At 43.3% G+C, this 25206-nt stretch overlaps 1 protein-coding gene across 8 annotated transcripts; it reads left to right on the top strand.

Moving 5' to 3' along the window:
- Positions 1-275: 275 nt before the first annotated feature.
- Positions 276-24629, top strand: ap3d1 (adaptor related protein complex 3 subunit delta 1). Of its 8 annotated transcripts, XM_076087852.1 has the most exons (35): positions 279-581; positions 3510-3605; positions 4372-4452; positions 4694-4774; positions 4867-4974; positions 5183-5312; positions 5826-5965; positions 6370-6443; positions 6539-6588; positions 6758-6807; positions 7217-7265; positions 9310-9455; positions 9954-10102; positions 10218-10448; positions 11077-11308; positions 11431-11576; positions 11800-11941; positions 12508-12579; positions 12730-12805; positions 13026-13225; positions 13580-13653; positions 14022-14045; positions 15435-15603; positions 15838-15981; positions 16424-16477; positions 18132-18242; positions 18498-18668; positions 19003-19050; positions 19667-19687; positions 20033-20222; positions 20394-20482; positions 20907-20992; positions 21167-21288; positions 21572-21651; positions 21783-24629. In XM_076087852.1, exons 1-35 carry the CDS (start codon positions 486-488, stop codon positions 21876-21878), a joined length of 3828 nt encoding a protein of 1275 aa, XP_075943967.1. In that variant the 5' UTR covers positions 279-485; the 3' UTR covers positions 21879-24629. The 8 variants fall into 8 exon arrangements, with proteins under 8 accessions (XP_075943964.1, XP_075943963.1, XP_075943968.1 ...); XM_076087849.1 differs by having other exon boundaries at positions 276-581; positions 15841-15981; positions 21572-24629; XM_076087848.1 differs by having other exon boundaries at positions 278-581; positions 21572-24629.
- The last annotated feature ends 577 nt before the right edge of the window (positions 24630-25206 follow it).

Genomic DNA, 25206 nt, shown 5'->3' with positions numbered 1-25206 from the left:
GATTTGTCAACCTTATTTGTGATACAACTCCACTGACCTGCTAATGACCGTGGGGCTCATTCACAGAAGTTACCTGCCAATATTATGAGGAATTACCACCAAACTAACAGCTCTTTCATTATTATTTTATATAGTTTGTTCGTTTCAAATGTACGGTGTCATAAAACATTGTTGCTTCTTGTAAACAGTGGGACTAGACCTTTAATTCCACTGATTCCCATCTGGGCAGTCTCGCATAATACTCAAAGTCAGCTGACTTAAGACGCCATTTTGTCAGCCATTTCCTCCACTGATCCATCGCCAGCGTCTCTGTCCCGGCCTCAGCTTCATCTGCCCGGGCTTTGGTAAACAGCAGCAGACCGTCCTGCACAACACACGGTACCCGGGTGGATGAGAGACAGTCTAGAGGGTCGGTCGGTACCCACTAGACCTCTGGAAGGCGCTTGGCCCCGCAGGACAAGAAGTGGTCCAAGTCACAGGCGAACATGGCTCTGAAGATTGTCAAAGGGAGCATCGATCGGATGTTCGATAAAAACCTTCAGGATTTAGTACGTGGCATCAGGAATCACAAGGAAGATGAGGTAAAAAAAACAACAACAACGAGCAAAACGCTGTCACCTAAAATATTTTAAACCTTACATTCATTAAGTTTTTTTAAACTCAACACAATAACCGTTATCGCTGAGCAGCTAGCTAACGTTAATAGCTAACGCGCTAGGTTAAGTTAACGTTAGGTTAGCTGGCAGGCTAACGATAGCATCAGCTAGCTAACAGTCACTTAAAAACAGTTTTCAGCGTCTAACGGTTATTTAACGTTTGTTTAACGTTTGTTAAATAACCTGTCCGGGAGTGCATGATGTTGCTAACTTTGTAGTGACGTTACATGTAGGGTTTTTAAGCTAACGGTTGTTGCTGACAGCTAGCAAAACCTAGCTAGCTAACTGTCAGACTAACTGTTATAGAGGAAGCAGCTCGATAGATTATCACTATTCATCAGGATTAATATACTTTTCGGAGATCACACCAGAGACTACTGCTGAATGTGAGAACCATCTCTCCATGAGGCAACCACCGCTAACTGTATCAGCTGTTGGCCTTAAGTGACTCATTCATTATGGGGAGAAGTATCCAGATGATCTCTCTCACTTAACGGCTATGTGAGTTGAGGACACCAGAGTCACTAAGTGTGTTGAATGCATGACGTGATGCTCTGAAGTCCAGAAGGTAAAAGAGGCCTAACTTGTCTTTCTGTGCACATCACGCTTAAACATGCAGATACGACCATTCTGGGTGTTTTTATAAATACAATTGCATCTTCTATGAATATAAATAAGTCAACCAGCTCAGTTTTGAAACACCCCATCAGTGACTGAAGGGGAGCTCATCCCTGTCACTGCTATGTGTGGGTGATGATGACAGACAGGCTCATCACAGCAGCACCTAGACCCAGCTCAGTGGGAGTCAGGTGGGATGGGCCAATAGAGGGCACTGTTTTGGGGGGCAGCCATGTCTCAAGCTCTCACATCAGCCTGCTCTTCTCTTGAGCTCTGTGTTGGCTTTGTCTGACCCTGTTCCTGCTGGAAAACATGGTAGTTGGAGAGAGAGTTAGGGGTATATAAGGCGGGTTCCCTGGGTTGTTGTTGCACGGAGCTGCGGTGCTGTGCACACCTGTCTCGAGCTGTATGTCAGGTGTGAAATGTAGAGGTAGCGTGTCTAACCCGAGGGCAACTTTTGGATTTTAGGACCTTGCCTACGTGGCAGATTTGTCCTGCTCACCATCTCACCTGAATACCAATTTACAAGCATTTTAGGCTAAACCACTAGATGTAATCATCTATATATACACATTTCTCTTGATTATTATGTCATCCACATTTGTATCTTAATAGTTTTTGTCAATCAATCACTTAGATTGCTTGTTGCTCGAGGCTATCCATGCTTGATCTCTTGATTCAGTGTATGAGCTGAGATGTTCACCAGATGTAACCCAACCTGGGCATCCTAGATAACGTGGTGGTTGCCCAGTCAACAGTGGACAGCTTGCTGAAATATTAATACGCTGTGAGTGTGTGTGTGTGTGTGTGTGTGTGTGCCTGAGTGTGTGTTGACTTTTTCCTCAGCCCACAGTTTGTTTTTCATGTGTGTGCTGACTCCCTGTGTGGCTCATTCATTCACTCTCCCTCCCACGCCTTTGGAACAGCCAGCATATTGTAGGAAGGGTGTGAGGATGACCTGATGTGTCATTCTGTGAGATTAGTTATTGAATTTTAGGTATATTTGTCATTGGCGTCTGTTAAAAACAACAACAACAAAAGGTGTAGCGCTAGTTAGCTTCTCTCATCCTTTTTTCTTCCAGTTATCTTCAGCTCAGTCTGCATCACTGGCTCATGGATTATCTTTCTAACTATTTCAGTTATTTCAATGGGTTTTGAAAGTGTGATGCAGAAGCGCTGTGTGTATGTGCGTGTGTGTGTCTGGTGATCTTGTGTTGAATCCCTCTATGCCACCCCCCCCCCCCCTGCCCCGCCCTCCAGCCCGGCTAGCCACAGTTTCACCAGGAGCAGCATTAGCAGAGCTCAGTTCCCCCCCCCCCCCCCTCCTGCTGTCACTGTGCTGTCTCATGACTGCACACACATGACCAGCACACACTCACACTCTACAGAGCGATATGTGTGTGTTTGTTTTTGCAAGGTTGCTCCTCTCAGCAATGGTTGACTGATTGCTCTGTTTAGAGGTCTAACTGAGCTTGCCCTCCACTGTTAAATCAAATGTACCTTTTGCTCTTTCTCTTTCATTGAACTCTAATGTCTTATAACAGGGTAGTAAGAACGGCTATTTTTCGCACTCATTCATTCAGGCGCGAGGCTCCTGGAAACACTCATTTTGTTAAAGTGCATTAAGGGATGGAAGAGCTGTCACTTATTACCATTAGAATTGCATAAGATAACCTGTGTAATTAGGGATTGAATCTTTTGCTCATGTTTATTATGTTTTGCTCTGTAAGCATAGGCCTCATGTGTACTGTATTTAGGTGGGATCAAGCCATCAGGCCATTGCAAGATGAAAAATCTCACAGAAGAGTGGTGTGTGTATGTCAGTATTGTCTTTCAGGGAAGGAAGTGTTCTTGGTCTACAGGCCACAGCCACAGCCTCATGCCATGCGATGTTTCAACTCCAACTTGGCACAGGGCCTCAAAATGATGTATTTCAGCACTTGGCATCACTTTATATCTAACCCCAATGACTCGTGACTTGAGTTTGACTTACGACTTAAAGCCCAGAATTAAAAGAATTCGGCTGACGCCAGAAGCATATTCAGAGACGCAGCCTGCGTAATACTTCAATAAAGTCCAGGCCTCCTCTGCCGACTTGCGCATTGCAACAACAGACAGACCAGGGTTTTTCCAGCTCGTTCATGGTGCCTTAGTAGCAGTCTCCCTCTCCGGATATCACTCCACCTAATCTGATCTGGTGTCTGTTGTTTGTCCTCTCCTTTTGTCTGCCCTCAGGCCAAGTACATCTCCACATGCATCGATGAAATCAAACAGGAGCTCAAGCAGGACAACATCGCTGTCAAAGCCAATGCTGTGTGCAAGCTCACCTACGTAAGACCTCTCGACACCCTCCACAGAATCACTGACTCTTTCTGTCTTTCGTGAATGATGAAGTACACCATCACTGTTTAGTTCTCAGTGTTAGCTCACCTGTGTTTCTTTGGATAGACACACACACACACACACACACAGACCATGTGGCTGCTTTGGGGCACAACTCACATAAACACAATGCCGGTCTTTTATTCTCACAGCGTTATCAGGGTAATCAATTCAATATTCAACCACCAAGATTAATAAATAAGAAAACTAATCAAACAAAACGGATATACTTTGATTCATAAGCAATTCATAAGAATGTGGTTTGTATTTTGACTTTGAAGCAGATAAGAAGTATATTCTTATTTACGTGTATGTCTTAAGTTAACTTAAATGCCAGCTAGGGAAGATTTCATGCTCTTCAAATGTGGCATGTTGCATTAATACATTTTTATAAAGCAGGTACAAGACTGCATGTACAAATGTTGTTTTGTAGCTGAAGGTTAGTCAATATACAGCCTAACAGCTTGTAGCCAGCACTTGTTAAGAAAAGTGTGCAATTTCTGTTTAAAAGAAAGCACTCATTCTATTTATAGCCCAGGCTCACATTTAGGTTTCGATGGCTTTTTGAAACTGGGGATCTGCGCCCGCTTTCAGAGCTTTCAGCTCAAATAATTTAGCCTCCCTCTGCACCTCAGCGTCAGCTTCGATCCCCCCGTCCTCCTCCTTTTATTCACCCACATCCCTCTCTGTCTCTTTTCCTTTCTGTTCTGTACAGCTTCAGATGCTGGGCTATGATGTCAGCTGGGCCGCTTTCAATATCGTTGAAGTCATGAGCTCCTCCAAGTTCACATACAAGGTAATGATCGGACGTATTGGAAATGCAGAATCATTAAACCTGGTCACTTAATGGATTAATGGTCACGATGCTATGACTGATTGGTACGCCCAAGTGTAGTTTTGTCAGGAAATTGAATACATCTCACAAGCTTTCCTTTTCTGTACCATTTTAGTCAATTTCTCCACATACATACTCAGAAATGTGCTGCTGCTGTAGACCTCCATGTAATTCTTTCTGCTTTCCTTTTTTTCCCCTACAGAGGATTGGCTACCTGGCGGCCTCGCAGTGCTTTCACGAGAGCACTGATGTGATCATGCTGACAACCAATCAGATCCGAAAGGTCAGTGCTTCCTCTGGCGCACTATGAATATCTTTTGACTTTTTTTTTTTTCCCATCCCTCGTCCAACCTTTTTCTTTTTTTCCTCTCCCAGGATCTCAGCAGTCCCAACCAGTATGACACAGGTGTCGCCCTCACCGGCCTCTCTTGTTTTGTGACCCCTGACCTGGCTCGGGACCTGGCCAATGACATCATGACACTGGTGAGTCACGGAGAGTATGTAAAGAGGTTTACCAACAAGTACTTTAAGCTCTTTAGTTTTCCTTTTCTGGCTACAGTTAGCTTCCCTCGTTAACTCCTCCTGGGTCTTTATTTACCTCAGAACTTTCAGTCAAGAAGAAGATTTATTCCTTTTTCTACTTTGAACACAACCGTCTCTGCTGTCTTTACTTTTTTTTTTTTCGCCCTAGATGTCCCACACTAAACCCTACATCAGAAAGAAAGCGGTGCTGATCATGTACAAGGTGTTTCTGAAGTACCCAGAGTCCCTGCGACCCGCTTTCCCCCGGCTCAAGGAGAAACTGGAGGACCCAGACCCAGGTACCGGGACAGACGCTGCATTCAGTCTGTTATGCAGCAAGCTTGTGCTCTGTCACCTGAACCCTGTGAATTATTCAGCAACTAAGAATATGAGATTAAGGAAGGCGCCTTTGTGATACCGCCACGGCTGTCTGGGAAATATTCAACAACTCAACGGGACTATTTCTGATGTGCAGACAAAAACATCTCAAAGGGCATTTATCTGACTTCATGGCATGTGACCAGGACCGTTCCAGCGGTGTCACACTGTGCATCAGTGAGACAATATTTACTAGTCTGAGATTCAGAGAGGGCTTTGTTGTAAAAGCTGCTTTCAACTGATGTCAAAAGGATATTTCAAATGTGATGTGAGGTGAAAACAGACAAAAAGCTCCTAAATAGATTTTATACATTAAAATGTTTTTTCTTTGCCTTTGTTATACTGCTACAATATCGCACATCATCGTTTTGTAGCCATAGGTAATTCACCATAACCCCAATAAACACATCAAATAACATTTTTTCTTTGTTTAGGTGTCCAGTCTGCAGCAGTAAATGTTATCTGTGAGCTGGCTCGGAGGAATCCCAAGAACTACTTGTCTCTGGCCCCACTCTTCTTCAAACTCATGACCTCGTCTACTAATAACTGGGTTCTCATTAAGATCATCAAGCTGGTGAGTCAACAGGATACAGGGAACTTGAGTTTCTGGAGTGCTGATGAATTATTACATCAGGTCTTAAATGGAGCTGCCATGCTCTTTGTTAGCATGGATAAACAGCCATGGCTTTGTGTGACACTAGCAGTATTGCAGCAATCATACAGGGAGAAATCCATTTAAAAAGAGGAATTGTAACTAGTTCCTTCACCAGCATTAGAGGTTGCATTGCTGAGCAAGTTGTATTTATGAGAGCAGAAGCACCACTTTTTTTGTGTTGTTAAAAGTCCCATACAAGTAAATTATTGCCCATTTTCACAATAATACTCCTAAAAAGACAGTTTAAATTGATCAAAAGTTTAAATTCTTCTGTGAGACGTAATCTACTGCGTGTCATGGCGCTCCTTGTGTTTGTTTCACAGTTCGGTGCGCTCACTCCTCTGGAGCCGCGGTTGGGGAAGAAGCTGATCGAACCTCTGACCAACTTAATCCACAGGTGAGATGAAATCCCTGAACAATAAACTGTTTCACAGTGGGTAAAAGCTGTTTGATCTGACGGGTATATCAATAATAATCTGTCCTCTCTCACAGTACCTCCGCCATGTCTCTGCTGTATGAATGTGTCAACACCGTGATTGCAGGTCAGTACTTGTATTCAACGTGTGCAATGTAGTGGTCTCATTCATTTATTGTGTGGTTTTGCTCTATTTCAGTCAAGTAAAATCCACGTCTTCAAACTTTTTTTTTTTCTTCTCACAAAATTTTTTAGTTTACATTCGGCTCTAATTGCTTACTTTGTCCCCCGTGCAGTGTTGATTTCCTTGTCCTCTGGGATGCCTAACCACAGTGCTAGTATCCAGGTAAGCCTCTGAGGTCCACTCCTCATTTCCTGTGGTTAGATATTGATCATAACCTGTTCCAACCCAGTCGAACCACAACGCATGCTTTCACCATGTTTCTTTCTGTTTCACAAGTCTGTCTGTTCCAACACGTTTAAAGTAGAGACACAGCAACTATAAGACAAGCTAGCAGGTCTCATGAAGTTGTTTTTCCTCTTGCTTTCAGTTGTGACAGTAATGCATGAACAAAATCATTTTGCACCATTGAATATAAGCCCCATTTCTCCCACTTTTGTTTGTCTCCTTTATGATTTCTATGACAGAGACTGAAACTGGTGTAGAAAGGTTAACAGGGATCTTAATGGCTCTCTCCTTCTCCCCCCCCCCCCCCCCCCTCCCCCCTTTCTCTTGCTCTCTTTCTCTGTTTCAGCTCTGTGTGCAGAAACTGCGAATCCTGATAGAAGACTCGGACCAGAACTGTGAGCCCTCTGTCAATGCCTGCAGTGTGTCATTTTCTCATTGTCTGCGTGTTTCTGACTATGGAACAGTCCACCCTCTTAGACCACAATAATGTAGACCCCCTGACTCTAGATAACTCGAACATCATGATAGTCCCTCTCTCAATTAGGGGGCCTGCTTAGAATACCATTTCCTTAAAGTCACTCGAACCCTTTCACACACAAATCCTGTGTACGACGCAGAAAGGGAACAACGTCCTTCCTACACTCCCTTGCACACTTCCAGTTGAAGCTGAGAATACTGCATCCAGCCATTCGAGTTATCTGGACATCCATACATAGATAGCTTTGTGTGTGCAGTAGACTATAGACCTCCGATGTTAATAGAGCAGACTGTGGACCTGTGGTTTTAGGTTTTGTTTATCCTTTTACCGCACCTCATAGTCATGCTTTAGCTTCGGCACTTTCAAATACATTGATAAGTTAAGTAGGTGAAAGATCACAGCTTCCCTAGATTTTGAAGATATCTTGCTGATAGAATAAGGAAGTGACAAAACTAAAGAAGGAAGAGGCCATGTTGGAAGTCAACATGTTATATGCGAGCAAAATATATAGCATTAGATTTATTGCAGTCTACTAAAACGTACGTCTCTGTTTTAGATGCATTGTGTGTTGATGCAATAGTCAGTCTCACATTTTATCACATTGTGTCCTGCACTGACCAGGCTCACCTTACCCCCCCCCCCCCCCCCCGAAGGTCACTACCACATGCACACACTTATTGATCCAAAAACCTGGGAGGCTTTTGTCTTTGCTAAATTAGATGATAGACGGAAGGATGTGATTCAGCAGATTTTTGAATTGTTAGAACTTCGTTTGGTGAGTAGGAAAAGCTGCCGAGGGTTCGACAGAGGATGAAGCAAAACAAAACTACCGTGTCCAGTGTGTGTGTGTGTGTTGTACCGTGTGTGATTGTGTGTCCTTTCCATATTTCTGTTTGTTTTGTGTTCCTTTCCTTTATGATATTTACTGTGTCATTTCCATATGTGTTTATAGATTATTCAATCTATAACACAACAGTATTTTTTCATAGTATATTAACATGTAGATATTTTCTAGATGCAGAAAGTTTGGCCTGACAGAGTGACTAGATTTAGGGAAGTGCAGTAGGTTAGTAGTAGTAGTATTAGTAGTAGTAGTAACTGAACTTATTTGAACAAGTAGTCAAGTTTCAAAATCGTTCTCTGTCCTCTGGAAACAAAGGATTTCCGGAAAAAATACTTTTTCTACCACCAGGTATTGTATTGATTCTCTAACTGCAGTCAAGTAAGGAGATCGTCAGTTTTATAAATGATAGGAGCTTGAATAAGAAAATATAACAACATACTTAATTGTTAAAGTGGCAATCCTCAAGATATCAGTCCTGGTTGATTTGGTGACACCCTATTTACGGTTTGTACCAGCAGATACTACAGGTCCCAGAATAAAGGGGGCAGCGAAACAACTAGATTTTAATAAAGAAGCCGGGCAATAATTGGCCTTTTTTTAAATCGCTCTGTGAGCAGCTGCGATCTGATATTTATTTTGCTGCATGAGTCTGTGAAAGTGAGAGTAGTTGGTTACCTCACTGGGAACTTCCGAGGTGTGCAGCCTGTCTCTTGCAGCTCTTCATCTCACAACTCACTGAGGCTGATCCTTCTTGTGTTTCTCAAGTTAAATGCTTTAACGGTAGAGCTGCAGCAGGAGGAGATGTTTGGTTTGCATTAGCACTCATTTGTTAAAGCATTTATTTCCGGGATTGTCGCCACGGACACCCAGATGGTAATACTGCAAATATATAAATATTGCAATACTTCAGTCAATACAATCAGTGTTTTTACCTCATTCTCCGATAGTCATTAAGACATTTATTTAAATGAAAATCTTCAAGACTGCCACTTTAATGCAGAGAATAATGTCAGCTGATACAAGTAAATATTTTTGTTTGCTAGGATGTGAAGAGCTACGGGTGCCGTATATATCTGTTTTGAAATACGCTGAGTCTGAAATATGTTTGTCTTTGTAGTGAAGTACCTGGGCCTGCTGGCCATGTCAAAGATCCTAAAGACCCACCCCAAGTCAGTGCAGTCCCATAAAGACCTCATCCTCCAGTGTCTGGACGACAAGGACGAGTCCATCCGCCTGAGAGCTCTGGACCTGCTCTACGGCATGGTACGAAGCAAAGACATTTGTTTTTACACATCAAGATTTGTCAATTCTCAGTTCAGGTGATGTTACTTACTCAGATTTATAACTGCCAGAAAATTACCTCAGTTCTTAGCTGGCCAGAATAGCTAATAGGTGGAGTAGAAACTTCTGCAGGAGGTGTTAACGCAATACCAGTGGTTGTGATATTATTTTATGTCATATGACACAATTCTGTGATTTGTTCTCTGTACAAGATATTACAGTCAATTGTGTTCTTCATTTTAAAGCTGTCTTGAGGAAAGTATGTCTCTGTCTCTCTCCCTGTCTCTCTCTCTCTCTCTGTCTCTCTCCCTGTCTCTCTCTCTCTCCCTGTCTCTCTCTCTGTCTCTCTCTCTCTCTCTGTCTCTCTCTCTCTGTCTCTCTCTCTCTCTCCCTGTCTCTCTCTCTCTGGCTCAGTAGAACAAATAATCTTTAAAAGATTTCCATTTCTGCGTCTAAATTTGAGCCTTGTTGCTCTCTCAGGTATCCAAAAAGAACTTAATGGAGATTGTAAAGAAGCTGATGCTGCATGTGGACAAAGCAGAAGGAACCACCTACAGAGATGAGCTGCTCACCAAGATCATAGACATCTGCAGCCAGAGCAACTACCAGTACATCACCAACTTTGAATGGTCAGTTGCTCCACACCAGCGTTGTCTTAAATTTCACTCCTTATTCTGTGAATTTAGTTTGACGTCACTCTACGACATGATTCTTCAACCGTACCTCTTCATATCTGCTCTCCAGGTACATCAGCATCCTGGTGGAGCTGACCCGGTTAGAGGGCACACGACACGGCCACCTCATTGCCTCCCAGATGCTGGATGTGGCTATTCGGGTCAAAGCCATCCGGGTCTTTGCTGTTGCCCAGATGGCCACTCTGCTGGACAACGCCCACCTGATGACGGGCAACGTGCAGCGGAAGGGCATCTGTGAGGTGTTGTACGCAGCAGCCTGGATCTGCGGGGAATTCTCGGAGTACGTTGATTTCTGTCGTTGGGATGCACACTTACACACACTGGTATACACTGACTTAAGGAAAAGAAGACATGAACATAAGAAGGGAGCCATTCCCACAATAGGGGAGGTTAACCTGAAGTAATTAAAAAATGCTGCAGAAATATGTTATAACTGTATTATGATAATAAGTTATCCCGTGGGCCAAGTTGCCTTTAACAATGAATCCATAGGGAGAGATGATTGACAGCTTGGTTCAGTTACTGTGCTTCCCACCTCGGTGTTTCCTTCCTCTTTAATTGTCCAAGGTGACACAAGCGCTCGTTTTCTTTCCACACTTTGTAATGCTAATCCGTGTCTCTAAATTGGCCTCAGTGACACTTGTGTTATCTTTTTACTTGTCAAAAGTAACAAATAAATGAGTTACAGGGTTCCCGTTGTAGATAGTATGTCTGGAATATTATTTTAATTTCCGATGTATAGGTTGTCAGTTGGATGCATTTCCAAACCTCTCTGACACATTAGCTGCTTTGTTTAGAACATTTTTAATTTAATTTTTTAGAGGATCAAAGAACTTCTTTTCAAGAAATAATAATGAAATATTGCCTCAGTGTTGTGATTAAATTTCTCTAAATCCTCCTCTCCGTAGACACCTGGACAACCCGATGCAGACGCTAGAGGCCATGCTGCGGCCAAAGGTGGCCACCCTACCGGGCCACATCCAGGCAGTGTATGTGCAGAACGCAGCCAAGCTGTTTGCCACCGTGCTGAAGAACCAGGAGGGGAACACGGAGGGCACCGCGGCACAGGAAACCAGCCAGCTGATGATAGACAGGCTGCCGCTGTTTGTCCAGAGCGCCAACCTGGAGGTGCAGGAGAGGGTAAGATGGAGACATGCATACAAGTCACAACTCGTATACCTCAAAAGGTTGCCCACTACATACAAATGTTGATAAATGTCTGCTAATCTCTCTGTCTGCCTCGCCCTCTCTCGTGTCCTCAGGCGTCTTGCATCCTGCAGCTGGTCAAGTACATCCAGAAACTGCAACAGAAAGACGTAGAAGTAGCAGAGGAAGTCATCGCTCTGTTCGCTGGAGAACTCAACCCTGTAGCCCCCAAAGCACAGAAAAAAGTGCCTATTCCTGAAGGGTGAGTTTGCTCAGTACACGAGGAACACACACACACACACACATTAAAACAGTTATTAACACTGCATTATGACACAGTTTGACATGAATGTATTTCTAATCTTTTTGAGTAAAACCCGTAGGACTTGTTCATACCATAGTGCTCCACCAGCAGGTTTTAGCAGAAACGTGTAATGTGTCCGTTAGTGTTGACCAGTGAACTTTAAGTGAGTTTGTGTGTGCAGTCTGGATTTGGATGCCTGGATCAACGAGCCTCCATCTGAGAGCGAGTCTGAGGACGAGCAGCCCAAGGCTATTTTTGCCAAGGAGGAGACCAAACACTCCCGCCCCCGCCACACAGAGGTGGACGAGAAAGAGCTGGCAAGGGTGAGCTGGTCGACGATCGTTGCATTGCTGAGCTGAACAAGCAACATTGTTTTATGAATAGTGTAATTGTACAGTAGTACATATATTTTTATATATATATTACACCACTTGTAACTTGAAGACATTCATATATAACTAGTGCATTGGGCACTGCGGCATGGAGTTGCATCAGGTGCCCCTCATCTGCATGTACTGAGTCGGTTGAAAATAGACCAACTTTCCCTTCAAACACTGATTTAATGTAATTTCTAAGGTAGCAGGCAGACAAGTGATATGACTGCATTACATTTACAAAAAACATGCATCGCTTTAAAATATTGACGTCGTAGCATTTTCAGCATCAACATCATTGATTACGCCGACTAATCCCGGCAGCGTTTAGTGTTTTTCAATCTAGACAAGACCGTGCAGTCCTTATCTTCAAAACAATATTGAATTTCTCTGAGTTCTACTGTGAATCTGTTTGCCAGTGTGGTTTACCTCTAATGCTAACCCGAGGTCGGCCGTGCCTTCATTGATTAATTCATGCAACTGTTTTTTTTTTTTGTTTTTTTTTGTTCCCCCAGAGGAGAGAAGTCAGAAAGCAGGAGCAAGCCAGCAACCCGTTCTACATCAAGGCCTCCCCATCCTCTCAGAAGGTGTGCTCACCCAGTCTTTTTCACTGCACATGTCTTTGCTGAATCCAGTCTGTTGTATACGAAATAATTACAGTATGTCGAATACCTGTAGTTAAAAATACATACACGAACACACAAGTCATGTTTTAAATGCATGTCGTCTTTGTGTAGGTGTACCAGGAGGCTCCCGGAGTGGACCACATCCCAGTCGTGCAGATTGACCTCAGTGTGCCTCTCAAAGTCCCAGGTAGCACACGCTGTTACGACACTACTACAAAACACTCATTTCACACTAGCAACTTTCAAAATTATACAAAAATTTAAATGGCTTATTTTACAGCAATCATACTGTAATTCATTTAGAATGAACAATAATTTGGCGAATTGTCTTTGGCAAATCCGACCCCATCGTGACGTAGTATATTAGTAATAAGACATCATGCATGTTGCTGTCCTCTCTCCCACAGGTCTGCCGATGTCTGACCAGTACGTGAAACTGGAGGAGGAGCGTCGGCAGAAAGACAGAGCGGACAAGAAGAAGAAGGAGAAGAAGAAAAGGAAAGAAAAGCGCAGCGGACGAGGGAAGAAACATGATTCAGGCCCCGAGAGCGAGGAGGACATCACGCCTGCGCACATGGTCGACATCGTTACCGAGGAGATGCCAGAGGTACAACGGAGCTGTGTGAACGTCACAACGTGTATGAAAGGCATCGTGACTCGTAGTATTAAAATGCATCGGATTTCAATGTAATTATGTACATCACACACAGTATAGGTAATTTGTACTCTACCGAAGACTGGAGTTTAATGTAAAAAGATGATGTTTGTTCCAAACTGTAAACATGTGGACATGAATCTCAGTCAGAAGTAAATACCATAGTTGTTTACTTGGTTGTTTGGGTTCTAAGACTGGAAGTCAATATCTCTACAGATCGCTTCACATTTAGCGTGTTGTGAATATAGATTTACTTTGAAAGTTATTAACTGTGTGTTATTGATTTTGACCCTCTCATTACTTCAGAATGCCTTACCCAGTGATGATGATGACAAAGATCCCAATGACCCTCACAAAGCCCTGGACATCGACCTGGACAAGTGAGTCCACAGTGGAGATGTATCTGGACTCTACATAAGCTCTTGTGTAAATTTAACTACGGACATATTGTTAGAGTTGCTGAAACCCATCATTTACGTATCTGAAGGGGCTAATCAGCCAATCGTTGAAACTTTCGGTTTTCTGTCCAAACCTAGAGCTGATGAACACTAACGTTGAATCTTGAATGTCTTTTTTTAATCTGGATATCTTCTCAGCCTGATTTATTTCCTGACTTTCCCGGCCGTAGAGTCACAGGCGACGTGACTCGGCCCTTTCCCTCCTCTCACTCCTTCTCATGGCGTTCTGCTTTCTGCTTCCTCTTTTCTATGCCTACACACACACCCATCACTGCCTCTTTGTGTGGCAGCTTGGTGGAGATGGCTGGGCGAAGGTGAGTAGCACCCCAGCTGCAGGATCTGGGCTCCGACTATTCATGGATTGAACCTCTGTCTCTCTCTCTCTCTCTCTGTCTAAATAGCTCTAGTCTTGCTCCTCTCACTAACATAGCTGTTCAGTCTATCCAGGTAGTTTGCAGCACCTGCTCCCTTTTTTTTTTTTTTGCTCTTCTTTCCCAGTATTTTTAATGTCTTTCATTGTCGCCTTTGACCTAGTCTAACATCTATAACCCTTTTCTCTGACCCTGCTTCTTTTTTAAACTGCTATAAGCTTGACTATATCAGCAGCATATCATTTCTAAACAAACTGTTCTACGATTGCTCTGTCTTTCAAAGAAGAAGAAGGTATATCTCTAATAACAGTTGGTCCATATTTAACAAAGATTATTTTTAACTGGCTGCTGCTGCTGATTTTCTCAGGACTTAACTTTCACCACCTGTCCTCCTGGAACAGACTCCTAAAAGCATTTTGGCACTTAACACCATCAGCATCAATCTGCTTTTAGGAAACTCATCCCAGGAGTTAGGTACTATAATTCTTTTGCCAACATTTCCCAGATCCTCCTCAGTTCGGCAGACTTGCCATGCCTTCAAATTGTCACCAGCTGGTTTTTTTTAAACCAGCTGCCTGCCTTTGGTGGAAATAACAAGCACATGTGCCTTGAGACCAATTCGATGTTTTACAGTAGATCATTTTGAATTGTTTTGATAGTATGAGGTTAAACTCGTATTTAAGGCCAAGAAATGAAAAAAAAAAAAGAGTAAAGATTGTGCTGGATTTCTTGTAAACATCTGGAGGAAACTGTCCATAGAACATACATTTCTGTCATGGCTGTCCTTTGCTAAAACATCTCCCTCAATGTAATGAAAAGTAACCAATAAAAATAGTTATTTCTAGAAAGTTAAAACAACAGTAGTGAATGCATCTTGATAATTAAAAAAAAGCACAAGCATCATTATCCAAGGCCTGAAAGAGAGCGGTGTGCCTTTTATAGAGAATAACCAGCAGGGGGCTGCAGTGCATGTGGTTATTGCTTTAAAGGGCCAGGCTGGGGGGAATACACTTGACAGCTCCTATTAGTTCAATATGGAGGAATTTATTGGTGTAGTTTCTATTTGTTGGGGAAGTTCCAGTGCTTCTAGCTCTGCCAGACGAATGGCTTAACGCAACGCTTTGAATGAGACCTGGCTGCTGCGCAGTGCAGAACATGTGCCTGAATACTGTACATTTCTGCACCCTACGAACCGCTGTTCACCTTTTCTAACACTACCAGAAAATACAATATTTTTCAGATGATGGCACCGGCTCCAGGTGGACTGTAATCTCATAAATCCTTTTCTACACAAAAGTCAAAATGTGTGTCTCTGCGTTTCCGTTCGTCCAGGCCACTTGCCGACAGTGAGAAGCTGCCAGTCAGGTCCCATCGTGCAGCAGAGCCTCTCAAAAGCCCCGCTGAAGACGGCGACGCAGAGAGTGCCGCTTCGCAGGAGCCCAAGAAGAAGAGCAGCAAAGAAAAGAGAGAGAAGAAGAAGGATAAAGACAGGGATAGGAAGGTGAGGGTAACATTCGTTTTCCTCCTGGAAACCAGGCTCGCCTCATTCTGTCTAACTGGTGAAACTGCTTTATGGATGTATATTTATGGAGCTGTCTGAGCGAGAGGGGGAGGGGGGGGGGAAACAACAAGGACCTGTCAACCATTATGACGTGATGAGTCAGAGGTTGTGGTTCTCTCAACCTTTGTTGTGACACAGAGCTGAATTTATTTGCGGGTTGTTGTTTTTTTGCAGAAGAGCAAAGACGAGAAGAAGAAGAAGAAACACAGACATGAAGAAAAGGGGGAGGATCTTCTTGGGAGTCAGGCAGACGAGCCTGTGGTCCAATCAGAAGAAACCAGTGAGGTGGCGGCACCGCCCGCCTCCAACACTGCTGAGGTATGTTCTTACAAAAGGGCGGAGCGAGGCCGTTTCTTACCTAGCAACAGAGTTTATACCTAAGATCTGACTTGACCCAGAATTCTGATTTAATTAGAGAACCTGATCGAAAATTCATGATGAAAAATGGCTTAAGAATATCATTATATGTAGTGTACAGTTTCTGCTAAAACGTTACACGCACACCGATACCTTTGATCATTTTCATTGACGCCACACTTCCATTGCTTCCCCCAGCTTGTCTTTCAATCAGCTTTAGTGATCAAGTATCAGTTTCCCAGCAGCAGACTGCAGCAGTCTCTCACCAAATACTTGATTTATTCATGAAATAGAACCGTGTAATCTCTGGATCCATTTTCATGAATAGTAGAGAGATACAGAACCTGTTTGGCCCTCGCCCCTCTCACCTCCGCGCACTCCTCTCCCTCCCTCCTTCTTCTAGGTTTCGGATCTGGATTTCTGGCTCTCAAACGCTCCAGTGCCCTCTAACACCCAGGTTGAGTCTCTCTCTCTCCCCCCCTCTCTCTCCTCCCCTTATCTCTCCAGTTTATACTTTCCTCTTTCATAACTCCAAGTTTTATTGATCTTCTTCATATGTTGTTTTTTTGTTATCCCTCTACTGCCATCAGTTTGTTTATTTTGTCACGTCTTCAGCACCTCACCTTTTTGACACGACTTCCTCTTTCACAGGTCACATAACACTTTCCTCTCTCACTCTCCAGCCTTCCTATGTTTACCAGCATGTCTGTATGTATGTCTGTGTGCACAGTATGTGCCAGTGGTTCCTCTTCCTCTGCTTTTGTTTTGCTCGCTGGGTGTCGTGCCGGTCTTGAGGTCAAAGTAGATGTCGTTATTGTTGTGGTGGTGAGGAGTGAGCGGAGGTTGTCTGAGTTTCCCTGGAATGTGGCTTGGAGTCATTTTCTTTTCTTCCTGTCGCCACCGCGTCACCACATGTGTCCTTTGACTGCTTCCGTCGTGATCACATGTGGGGTCGTGCTCGTCTGACCTTTTGAGTGTCGAAACTGCACACAGAAAACATAGTTTACAATTATTCCTAGAAGTCATGTCGAGTTAAAGCTACCGTGTGGAATTTTTTTTTACTGCTATGGCACAATATTATTATGAACGCGTCTTCGTTTTGTTTGTACGCACATGCATGGACACGTGCCGGCGCAATCGTCAGTCCTGCCGCAGATTTCAAGCTATTCTGCTGTTCAAAATTTGGCTGCGGTAATGCACGATGAAATATAGCAACGCGCCAACAAAGGCAGTGAAGAAGAACACGGCTAGCTAGTAAACATTGATGTAAACACAAAAAAATAATCACTTTTTTGATCGTAAGGATTTGTTACCTCGTATTTCCCAGGTTTCCAGTCGTTATGCTAAGCTAACAGACTCTCCACCTCCATACGAGCGTCGTATCAATGTTTTCATCTACAATGAAATAAATTGAATCAACATATTTCCCTAAATGTCACACTATTCCTTTAACCGTACCAGATAGCTTGTGACATTCAACAGCTTCCATACGTTCTCCTCTGTTGCTATTGGGTTTGTGAAAACCAGGTATGTCGAGCATTTCAACTTTTTGAGTAGTTCTGTTTTTAATCACGAGAGCTGTCGGCCCTTAAGTAAAAGCACTGTTGACCTAGAAACGCTACCCTTTAAAGACACGCCTCGACATGTCTCTTGTGGGTACCTTTTTTTTTTTTTTCTTTTTTTTTTTGTTGTCACAGTAGACTCATTGAGAGCTTCCAATAGCATATGTGGAGGCTGTCACAAGGATCCTGTAAATCAGAGATCTGTTAGTGTGGCTGGTTAGTACAGTCCATCCAACAGCACAAAATGATGCCACTGCACATGTTCAGATACCTACAGACATGACACACTTGTTACGCTGGTTAGAAGTCTTGCATGTGAGGCACTAGGTTTACCAAATCAGGTTGTGGTACCACAGAGCTCGTGTGTTGCAGCTGAACATGAGTGACTTTTTGTTTTATGAATGAGTGAACTCCCTAACTTCGTTTAACCTCTATCAGCACCGAAGTGGCAAACACAGCTGTATGTGTCACATGCTATGGTTGCTCACTGCTAAGGCCTTTGTGTGTTTTTGTGGTGTGTGTGTTTTTGTGGTGTGTGTACGTGAACAGGAAGCAGCCACCTTACCAGCAGCAGTAGCAGCCCCCGTGCCTGAGACGCCCTCTGGCACGGCGCCAGACTCCGAACCCGATGAGCCCAAAGACACCGAGCCGGAGGAGACTGTGAGTCCCCTGTGATGATGATGCGATAATTGCAAAGTAGAAAGTTTGGCCGTGTTGCTAGAGATTCCAGTTCACAATGACCTGGCGGTACGCTGCACGTTGGCAGCTCTTATTCTCACGGGTTTGTGTAAATGATGTACCACAGACCTGCCAGTAATTGTGTGATCTCTGGAGGAGTATCTCTGCCAGTAACCACGTTTCATTACCAGAATATCTGATAAAACTGTTACCGTCTTCCTTGTGGGGGTTCTCAAGGATAAGAAGTCCTCCAAACACAAGAAGAAGAAGCAGAAAAAGGAGAAAAAGGAGGAGAAGGAGAAGAAAAAGAAGAAGAAGCATCATCACCACCATCGCCACAGTGACGGAGGCGCGGAGGAGTCTGTGCAGAATGGCACCGTGGAGGAGGAGGAGGAGGAGCCTCTGCCGGTCAGTGTCATCAGAGTTTAACAGCCTAACCTCACTAAAGTGTGAATGAAAACATTCAGCACACTCTCAGCTCAGCTTTTTATTCTATGCATCGAGGGGGAAGAAAAACAAGTTGCATGTCACTGACCTCAAAGATACAAATAACCTGATGCTGCATTGAGGCAGTATTATTTATCCTCATTTTAATGTGTGACTCTTGCCTCAACTGTTTAAACCACCTGACTGCGCGCGCACACACACACACACACACTGTGTGAACCAGCTCCCGTTGCCTAGTTAGCATACAGAGTGACAGAGAATGCCTGTTCTGACCTGAGCTCCTCTCTCCTTTCAGCCCATGTCCAATTACTGCCTGCTGGCTGAGAACTCCTACATCAAGATGGTGAGTGATGGCGAGATGCTTCTGAAGGAGGGACTTGTACCGCTGGGCTCGGAAAATTCTGTTTTTCACTCATCGTCCTAAATAGTTTTGTTCCCTATTTGGCCTCAATATAATTTGATTTCACAATATCTAAAGCTGCATCGATGCTCCTCTGACGGGGCTGTTCCCAGCATCAGATTGTGTAGGGCATTCTTTATTTACCCCATTTATTACATTCTTAATTAACTTTATGATAAAGACGGATGATGAAAAGATTTGCACTAGACACGGGTTTGTTTGCCAGATTACAACGCACATTTCTGTCTGCTTACTGAGACGGAGAAACGTCTCTGATCATCTGATGGACCTTGTGATGTTTGCCTTCAGTCGGCTCCGTTGTTACGTCGTCTTGACGTGACACTGCAATAAAATGAATAAGTAAAATGTTCTTACTAATATTAAGATCCAGGTTGTGGAAATTCTAACCGTCCTCTGCGTAGACGAATATGGAAACGATCGTGCTGATGTTCATGTTTAGGCTGTTTTGTATTAATGTGAGAAGTGTCTAAGGCAACAGTAGCAGTAATAAAAAAAGAATGTATGCAGATCCTCTCCTTTTCTCTCCCTCTCTTCAAAGATGATGGAGGATGCCGATCAGGTACCAGTTGAAGTTCTGTCAGTGACAGAATATTATTAAAACACTTCTCTAGATGTGTTTCTCTCTGTTCTTGATGCTCTTAACGGACTAACTAAGGCCGACTATGTTAACGTGTCTGAGAATGATTCTGTCCTTGTGATTTTTCTCCTTGTGCTCTGACTGGTTTCTTGGAAACTGCAATGTGTGCTTTGGTGTTGGGTTCATAAATCAAGATTGACTGTGTCTACTCTAAATAATCATCGCTCTGTGAATTACAAGGCGGGAAATTTAGACAGCTCGAGCTTGAACAGTCATTCCACATGCAAATTTGATAAAAATCTTTTTTTTTTTTTTTGTCCCACAAAGGAAAATGACATCCAGGGAAACCTGCAGGATGGCAGTCAGGTGGTGGTGTCTGTTATATTTGAAAACAAGTGTGACAGCTTCCTCAAATCCATGGAGTTCAACGTCCTGGACTCCCTCAACTCCAAGCTGCAGAGGGCAGAGGGCTCGGGTCCACATGATGGCCTCACCGTCCCCTTCCAACTTCCACCGGGTCAGTGATTATATGCAAAATGTTAAGTTGTTAGTTGATTTCACTAAAAGATACTCATGCACAACATACCAGTTTCTATATTATATGTAGAGTCATTGTGTACCTCATTGTAGTAACTTTTGGGAAGTTTTGTAGAGTCTTAATTACTTAGCCGTGAACTTTTCTCTTCAGTGGTGTCCAACGAGGCGCGATTTGTCTTCACTGTGCAGAGCATCGTAATGCCACAGAAACTGAAGGGAACCCTCACCTTCATAGTAAAGGTCTGAAGGAAAACACACACACACTCGCAAATGGCAAAAAAATCAACTCACCAATCATAGCTTCATCATAGCTAAAGTGTTAAGATGTTCATATTCATTTTTAAAAGCTTTGATATTATCCTTTTTATTTTATTTATTTTGCCGCTGCCATCCCCAACATGCCAAAAATAAATAGGAATTGTTGTGGAGTTAAATTTGTGAAAGTAATTATCGATTCCGCTCGTGTCCAGAACAGTTTGGCTCCAACAGGGTGGTGTAATAGTACAGAAGCTGCGTGCTGAAGCGAGACAAGGAATCCTAACCAGCTCCAGTTTTTATTTCGGTGACTAACGCTGCACCTCGATGTCCCGCAGGCCAAAAGCCAATCGTTGAAGTGCCACGTTACTGTTATTGATTATCGGCATCTGTTTTTGTGTTCCCACAGAATGAGGACTCCTCCACTCACGAGAAACTGGACTTCAAACTGCACTTTACCTGCTCATCCTACCTAATCACTACTCCTTGCTACAGGTTGGTGTTATGTCTCACACCACATTACAACCCACATTATGGAGGTGGAAAATGAATATCCGCAGTAAATGTAACAAAGGTTTGGTTATTAGTTTCTGAGTTGTCTTAGTTCTTTGTCGTGTTTTTCGTCGAGGAGAAATTGCAAATGGAGTTTCTTGTGGTTTGTTTGGCCAGTGATGCGTTTGCAAAGCTGCTCGAGTCGGGGGACCTGAAGTGCAGCTCGGTCAAACTGGAGGGAGTCATCATGCCCTTCCACCACCTACTGGCCAGGATCTGCTTCCACCACCATTTTTCTGGTATAATATACACACCAGGCCACACAATATTTGTCTCAAGAGACAGACTTCAGCCCTAAAACATCAAGGTACCAGATGAGTAGAGCGTGCCACTTGCAGAAATCAGCAATACAGTGCTTGTCAGAAATGAATGAGCATCATAGGAAAGTGTTGAGTATGTTTCTGTGTTGGTAAACTTCTAGTAAGCCCCATGTGGTCAGGAAACATGAAGATAATCACATCATATGATTGCATGCAGTCGTTTCTATTTTTGAAACGTGTTCTTGTTATCTTGTTGGATTAGTTGTGGAGAGGGTCGACTCCTGTGCCTCCATGTACAGCAGGTCTATCCAGGGTCACCACGTCTGTCTGCTGGTCAAAACTGTGAGTGAACCAGTTAAACTTGAGATTTCTTATAACCAATTACTATGTTTAAAAAAAAAAAAAAAAAAAAAAAAAAGTGTGCTTTCAGATTGTGATCTTGATTTTTCTCTCTCCGTCCCTCTTCCTCCTAGTCTGTTCAGACAGTGACCATTGACGCTAAATGTGACGAGCCGACGCTGCTTGGGAATGTGCTGGATGAGATCAAGCAGACCTTCTCTCAGTGCTGATTGTGTCCGACAGCCCCAGGGTGCCCCTGACCCCTCCATACCAACCCCCCCCCCCCCCCCCCCCCCCATTCCTCGCTGAAACGCAACATAATCATGTTATGAAACACTGCGGCTGGCACATCCAGTATCGCCCTATTTATTAGTCCTCAGATTCGCAAGATTTCTATCCCCTTACCTTCTTCTTCAGTGTCCCACACTCTGTTATTCCGCTGCACTCTGAGCTCTGTGGTCACTCCCCCGACACTTGATGTTGTTTTACAGACTCGCTGTGTACATGCGCCGTCTTCTCTGCAAAGCACTTTCATCTTCACTTCTGGTTTTTTATTAACTCCAACAAGCCACCCTGTTCTTCCCCGACTCTGACTCTGACTCGTGCTCCTGTTTCTGGATACCCTGCATCCTCTGCTCTGTCCCGCGTACGTCCGCCCTCCATTTTGTCGGCAGTTCAGTCTGTGACAGTCGTGTAATGTAATGTTGACAACTGGACTTTTGCTGTTGATGGTTGAATTGTGATTTTACTGTTTTTGAAGGTTTATTTTGTCTTTGGTTGGTTTTTGTTGTTTTGTCTCTTTTTTTTCTTTTTTTGTCTGAAACCTGTCTGCGCCTTTGTCTCGCCCCCTTCTTTCTGCCCACTAAACATCAGTGTAAATTCTTTCTGCCCTCTAAATCAGTGTGTGTGCGTGTGTGTGTGCGTGTGTGTGTGTGCTGCTCGGCATTGTAGTCCTGGAAAAAAAAACGTGTGACTGACTCTCTTAGACTGGTCCGAGCTGGATAAATGGGGACACTCACCTGCTCACAGTTAACAGCCGCAGTGAGAATAGTGCAGAGATGAAACCACAGCTACATATAAGGTATCGGATTTAAACTTCTGTCGGAGCCGTTGCCCCACTCGCCTTTTTGGCTCAGAGCAGATCTGCTAGTGTTGGTTCAGTAGATCCGTGGTTTTTGCTCTGTGCCTTAGCTGTGCAGTCTGGCCTACTCCAGCGCTTCGTGAGTCTTGTCGAGGCCCCCCCCCCCAATACCTTGCAACATATCATTTCTTCAACACATCAAAGATTAATTGGAAGGCAGGGGAGTATCAAAATATTTGAATGAAACTCCAGAGTCAAAGTGTAACGTGAGATTTCTATTTCATCACAGGATCATTTTTGCTGTGTCACCATTATCGGCCTCTTCAACTCACAGATGGTTCGGTTAGTTGTATAGAAGATATTATATTACTGTAATACACAGCAGGATACTGTTATTTCTATGAAACTGCTATGGTGCTGAGGGTCCTCATTTGTGTCACCACATGGTCAAGTTAGTGACAACACAATCTGGCATGAAGAGAGCTGTCCGTGTTATCATCACTGCCCTGCCTCGAGTGTGGCCGGCTAAGGGACAACAAAGTTACACAATCAACGTATCTTTTCATTTTAACACCTCCTACAGTTTGCAAGTTGTGCTCGCTGTGAGCAGTGAGCAGAGAGCATTACGCGGTCAGTGGTTTTAAGTTCCCTTTCAATCAGTATTGGGCAACGTCGCTTCCAAATTAAGGAAGCGGCCACTCTGTGAACAACAGAGTGCAGTTTTGTCTGTCTTCATGTGAGACATTTACGCCTGTGCCACGTTGACGTTTGCATCACAGTAACCGACACCCACCTGGCGCGTACCCAGATAAACTCCCAATGTTTCTTTTCCCTTCAGAAACTGCCTTGCACATTGACATGTTACAATGAACACGAATGGCCATTTTCAGACGAAATGGCCTCTTGGGAAAACTGAGGTACTTGGATGTTTTTAGTTTGTGTCATTCATGTCTGAGGTCACTACCCGGTCCAGCACGACTTAACCTTGTAGTAGCAAGATAAAAAAAACGACTTGGTAGCGTCTGATCATATATATACTGCTAAGGCCCTCTTCATATCTGTCTGCTATTGTAGATAACTACTATGATAATGATGTCTGTGACCTGAAGATCAGGTCGGCCATTCCACAAGATATTCTGTCCTGTGATAGTCTGAATACGGAAGTGATCAGCTGTAGTTCAGGAATGTCAATAGAAGATAAGTATGTATGTATTCCCTGTTCCTGAAAACGACTGATAAAAGTGGAAACGGCTCCCCTCGTCATACATTGTCCTGATTCTGATCTTTTTCTTGTGCATACTATTTGATTACAATTTGTATATTGCATGATTAGGAATGTACACTTTTTATTTCCTTTTTTTTCCCTGTTCCATTGACATGCTTACAGAACAACAACTTGTCATTCCATTTTGTCCTTTTTCTTTATAGTTTTTTTTTTTATAAAGTTTACTTGACCATTCTCTATTTTTGATGGTATTGTGTTTTTATCTATTCAAAGTTCAGACGATTAAAAATAATTGATATTGTTGAATGTTTTAAATTATTAAACCCAGGGGGAGGAAGGGGGTTATGTTTGGTGTCATGACACTGAGGGCATGGGGCTCCGAATGCTAAGTTGAGTAGACCAGGTCACATGAAGCAGTGTACTGAGAGGCAACACACGTTGTCTTAATTCTATTATTGGTTCAGTTGTAGTGAGTTATTTTACCCAAGTTTGGCTTGTGACATTGAAGTATACTCTCGTATGACTCTGACTTTGGAAGGTCCTGTCTGTTTATTTCTCCATTTTCCATTATCAAGCTGTACAATGTAAAATGTTTTAAAGGGGACAACATAAATTACTACATTCCCTTTAAGGAAAGTCAACCCAAATTGAAAAAATAAAGGCCGTAAGAAGCTGCTGTAGTCTTTTTATTGTGTTACAGTGAACGAATAAACACCCACATGTGCCAAAATGTTCAAAATATCCTATGTGAACAGAATATGTAACTGAATAATGAGTGAGGAGGTATGGTGTTTTATATACCTATATTTACATAGACTGTGTTTGGCATATAAACACTTGAATGTGTGCAAGACGTGCAGCTAAACGCATTGCTTTGAACTTCAATTCCCAGAAAGCTTTGCATAACAGCAGAAGTAATCGGCCCCTTTACCGACTTAGAGCGAGCAGTTGAGTTTAGTAAAGTTCGGCTTACATAACCGCGGGTTTTGGTGTTATAACTTATGTATAACTAGTTTATTTGAAAGCAAAGGTCGCTCTTTTATGTGCGATAGCAACACACCCGAAACAAGAGACATGCTAGCTTTTCGTTAGCATCACTGTCAAGCTCACCGGGATGAGTTTTCCGGTTTCCCTTTCAACATAAAAGCCCCTCTCAAAGCGTTAAATGGAGACGTTATGCAAAACAGTGGCTGAGCCATTTAAAAAAAGAATGAGCAAACGTTTAGCTTTGTGATATGTTTTGACAACCGGG

Source organism: Anarhichas minor, unplaced genomic scaffold (assembly GCF_050575085.1).
Source record: "Anarhichas minor isolate MPS153535 unplaced genomic scaffold, ASM5057508v1 ptg000010l, whole genome shotgun sequence".
NCBI classification, from domain to species: domain Eukaryota; kingdom Metazoa; phylum Chordata; class Actinopteri; order Perciformes; family Anarhichadidae; genus Anarhichas; species Anarhichas minor.
This window is presented reverse-complemented; position numbering and strand designations above follow the sequence as displayed.

Coding starts and splice junctions, on each gene's coding strand:
- ap3d1 (XM_076087848.1), top strand. CDS start 486: ATGGCTCTGAAGATTGTCAAAGGGAGCATCGATCGGATGTTCGATAAA. Junction 6,589..6,757: donor TGTCAACACCGTGATTGCAG/GTCAGTACTTGT, acceptor TCCCCCGTGCAG/TGTTGATTTCCTTGTCCTCT. Junction 10,449..11,076: donor ATCTGCGGGGAATTCTCGGA/GTACGTTGATTT, acceptor TCCTCTCCGTAG/ACACCTGGACAACCCGATGC.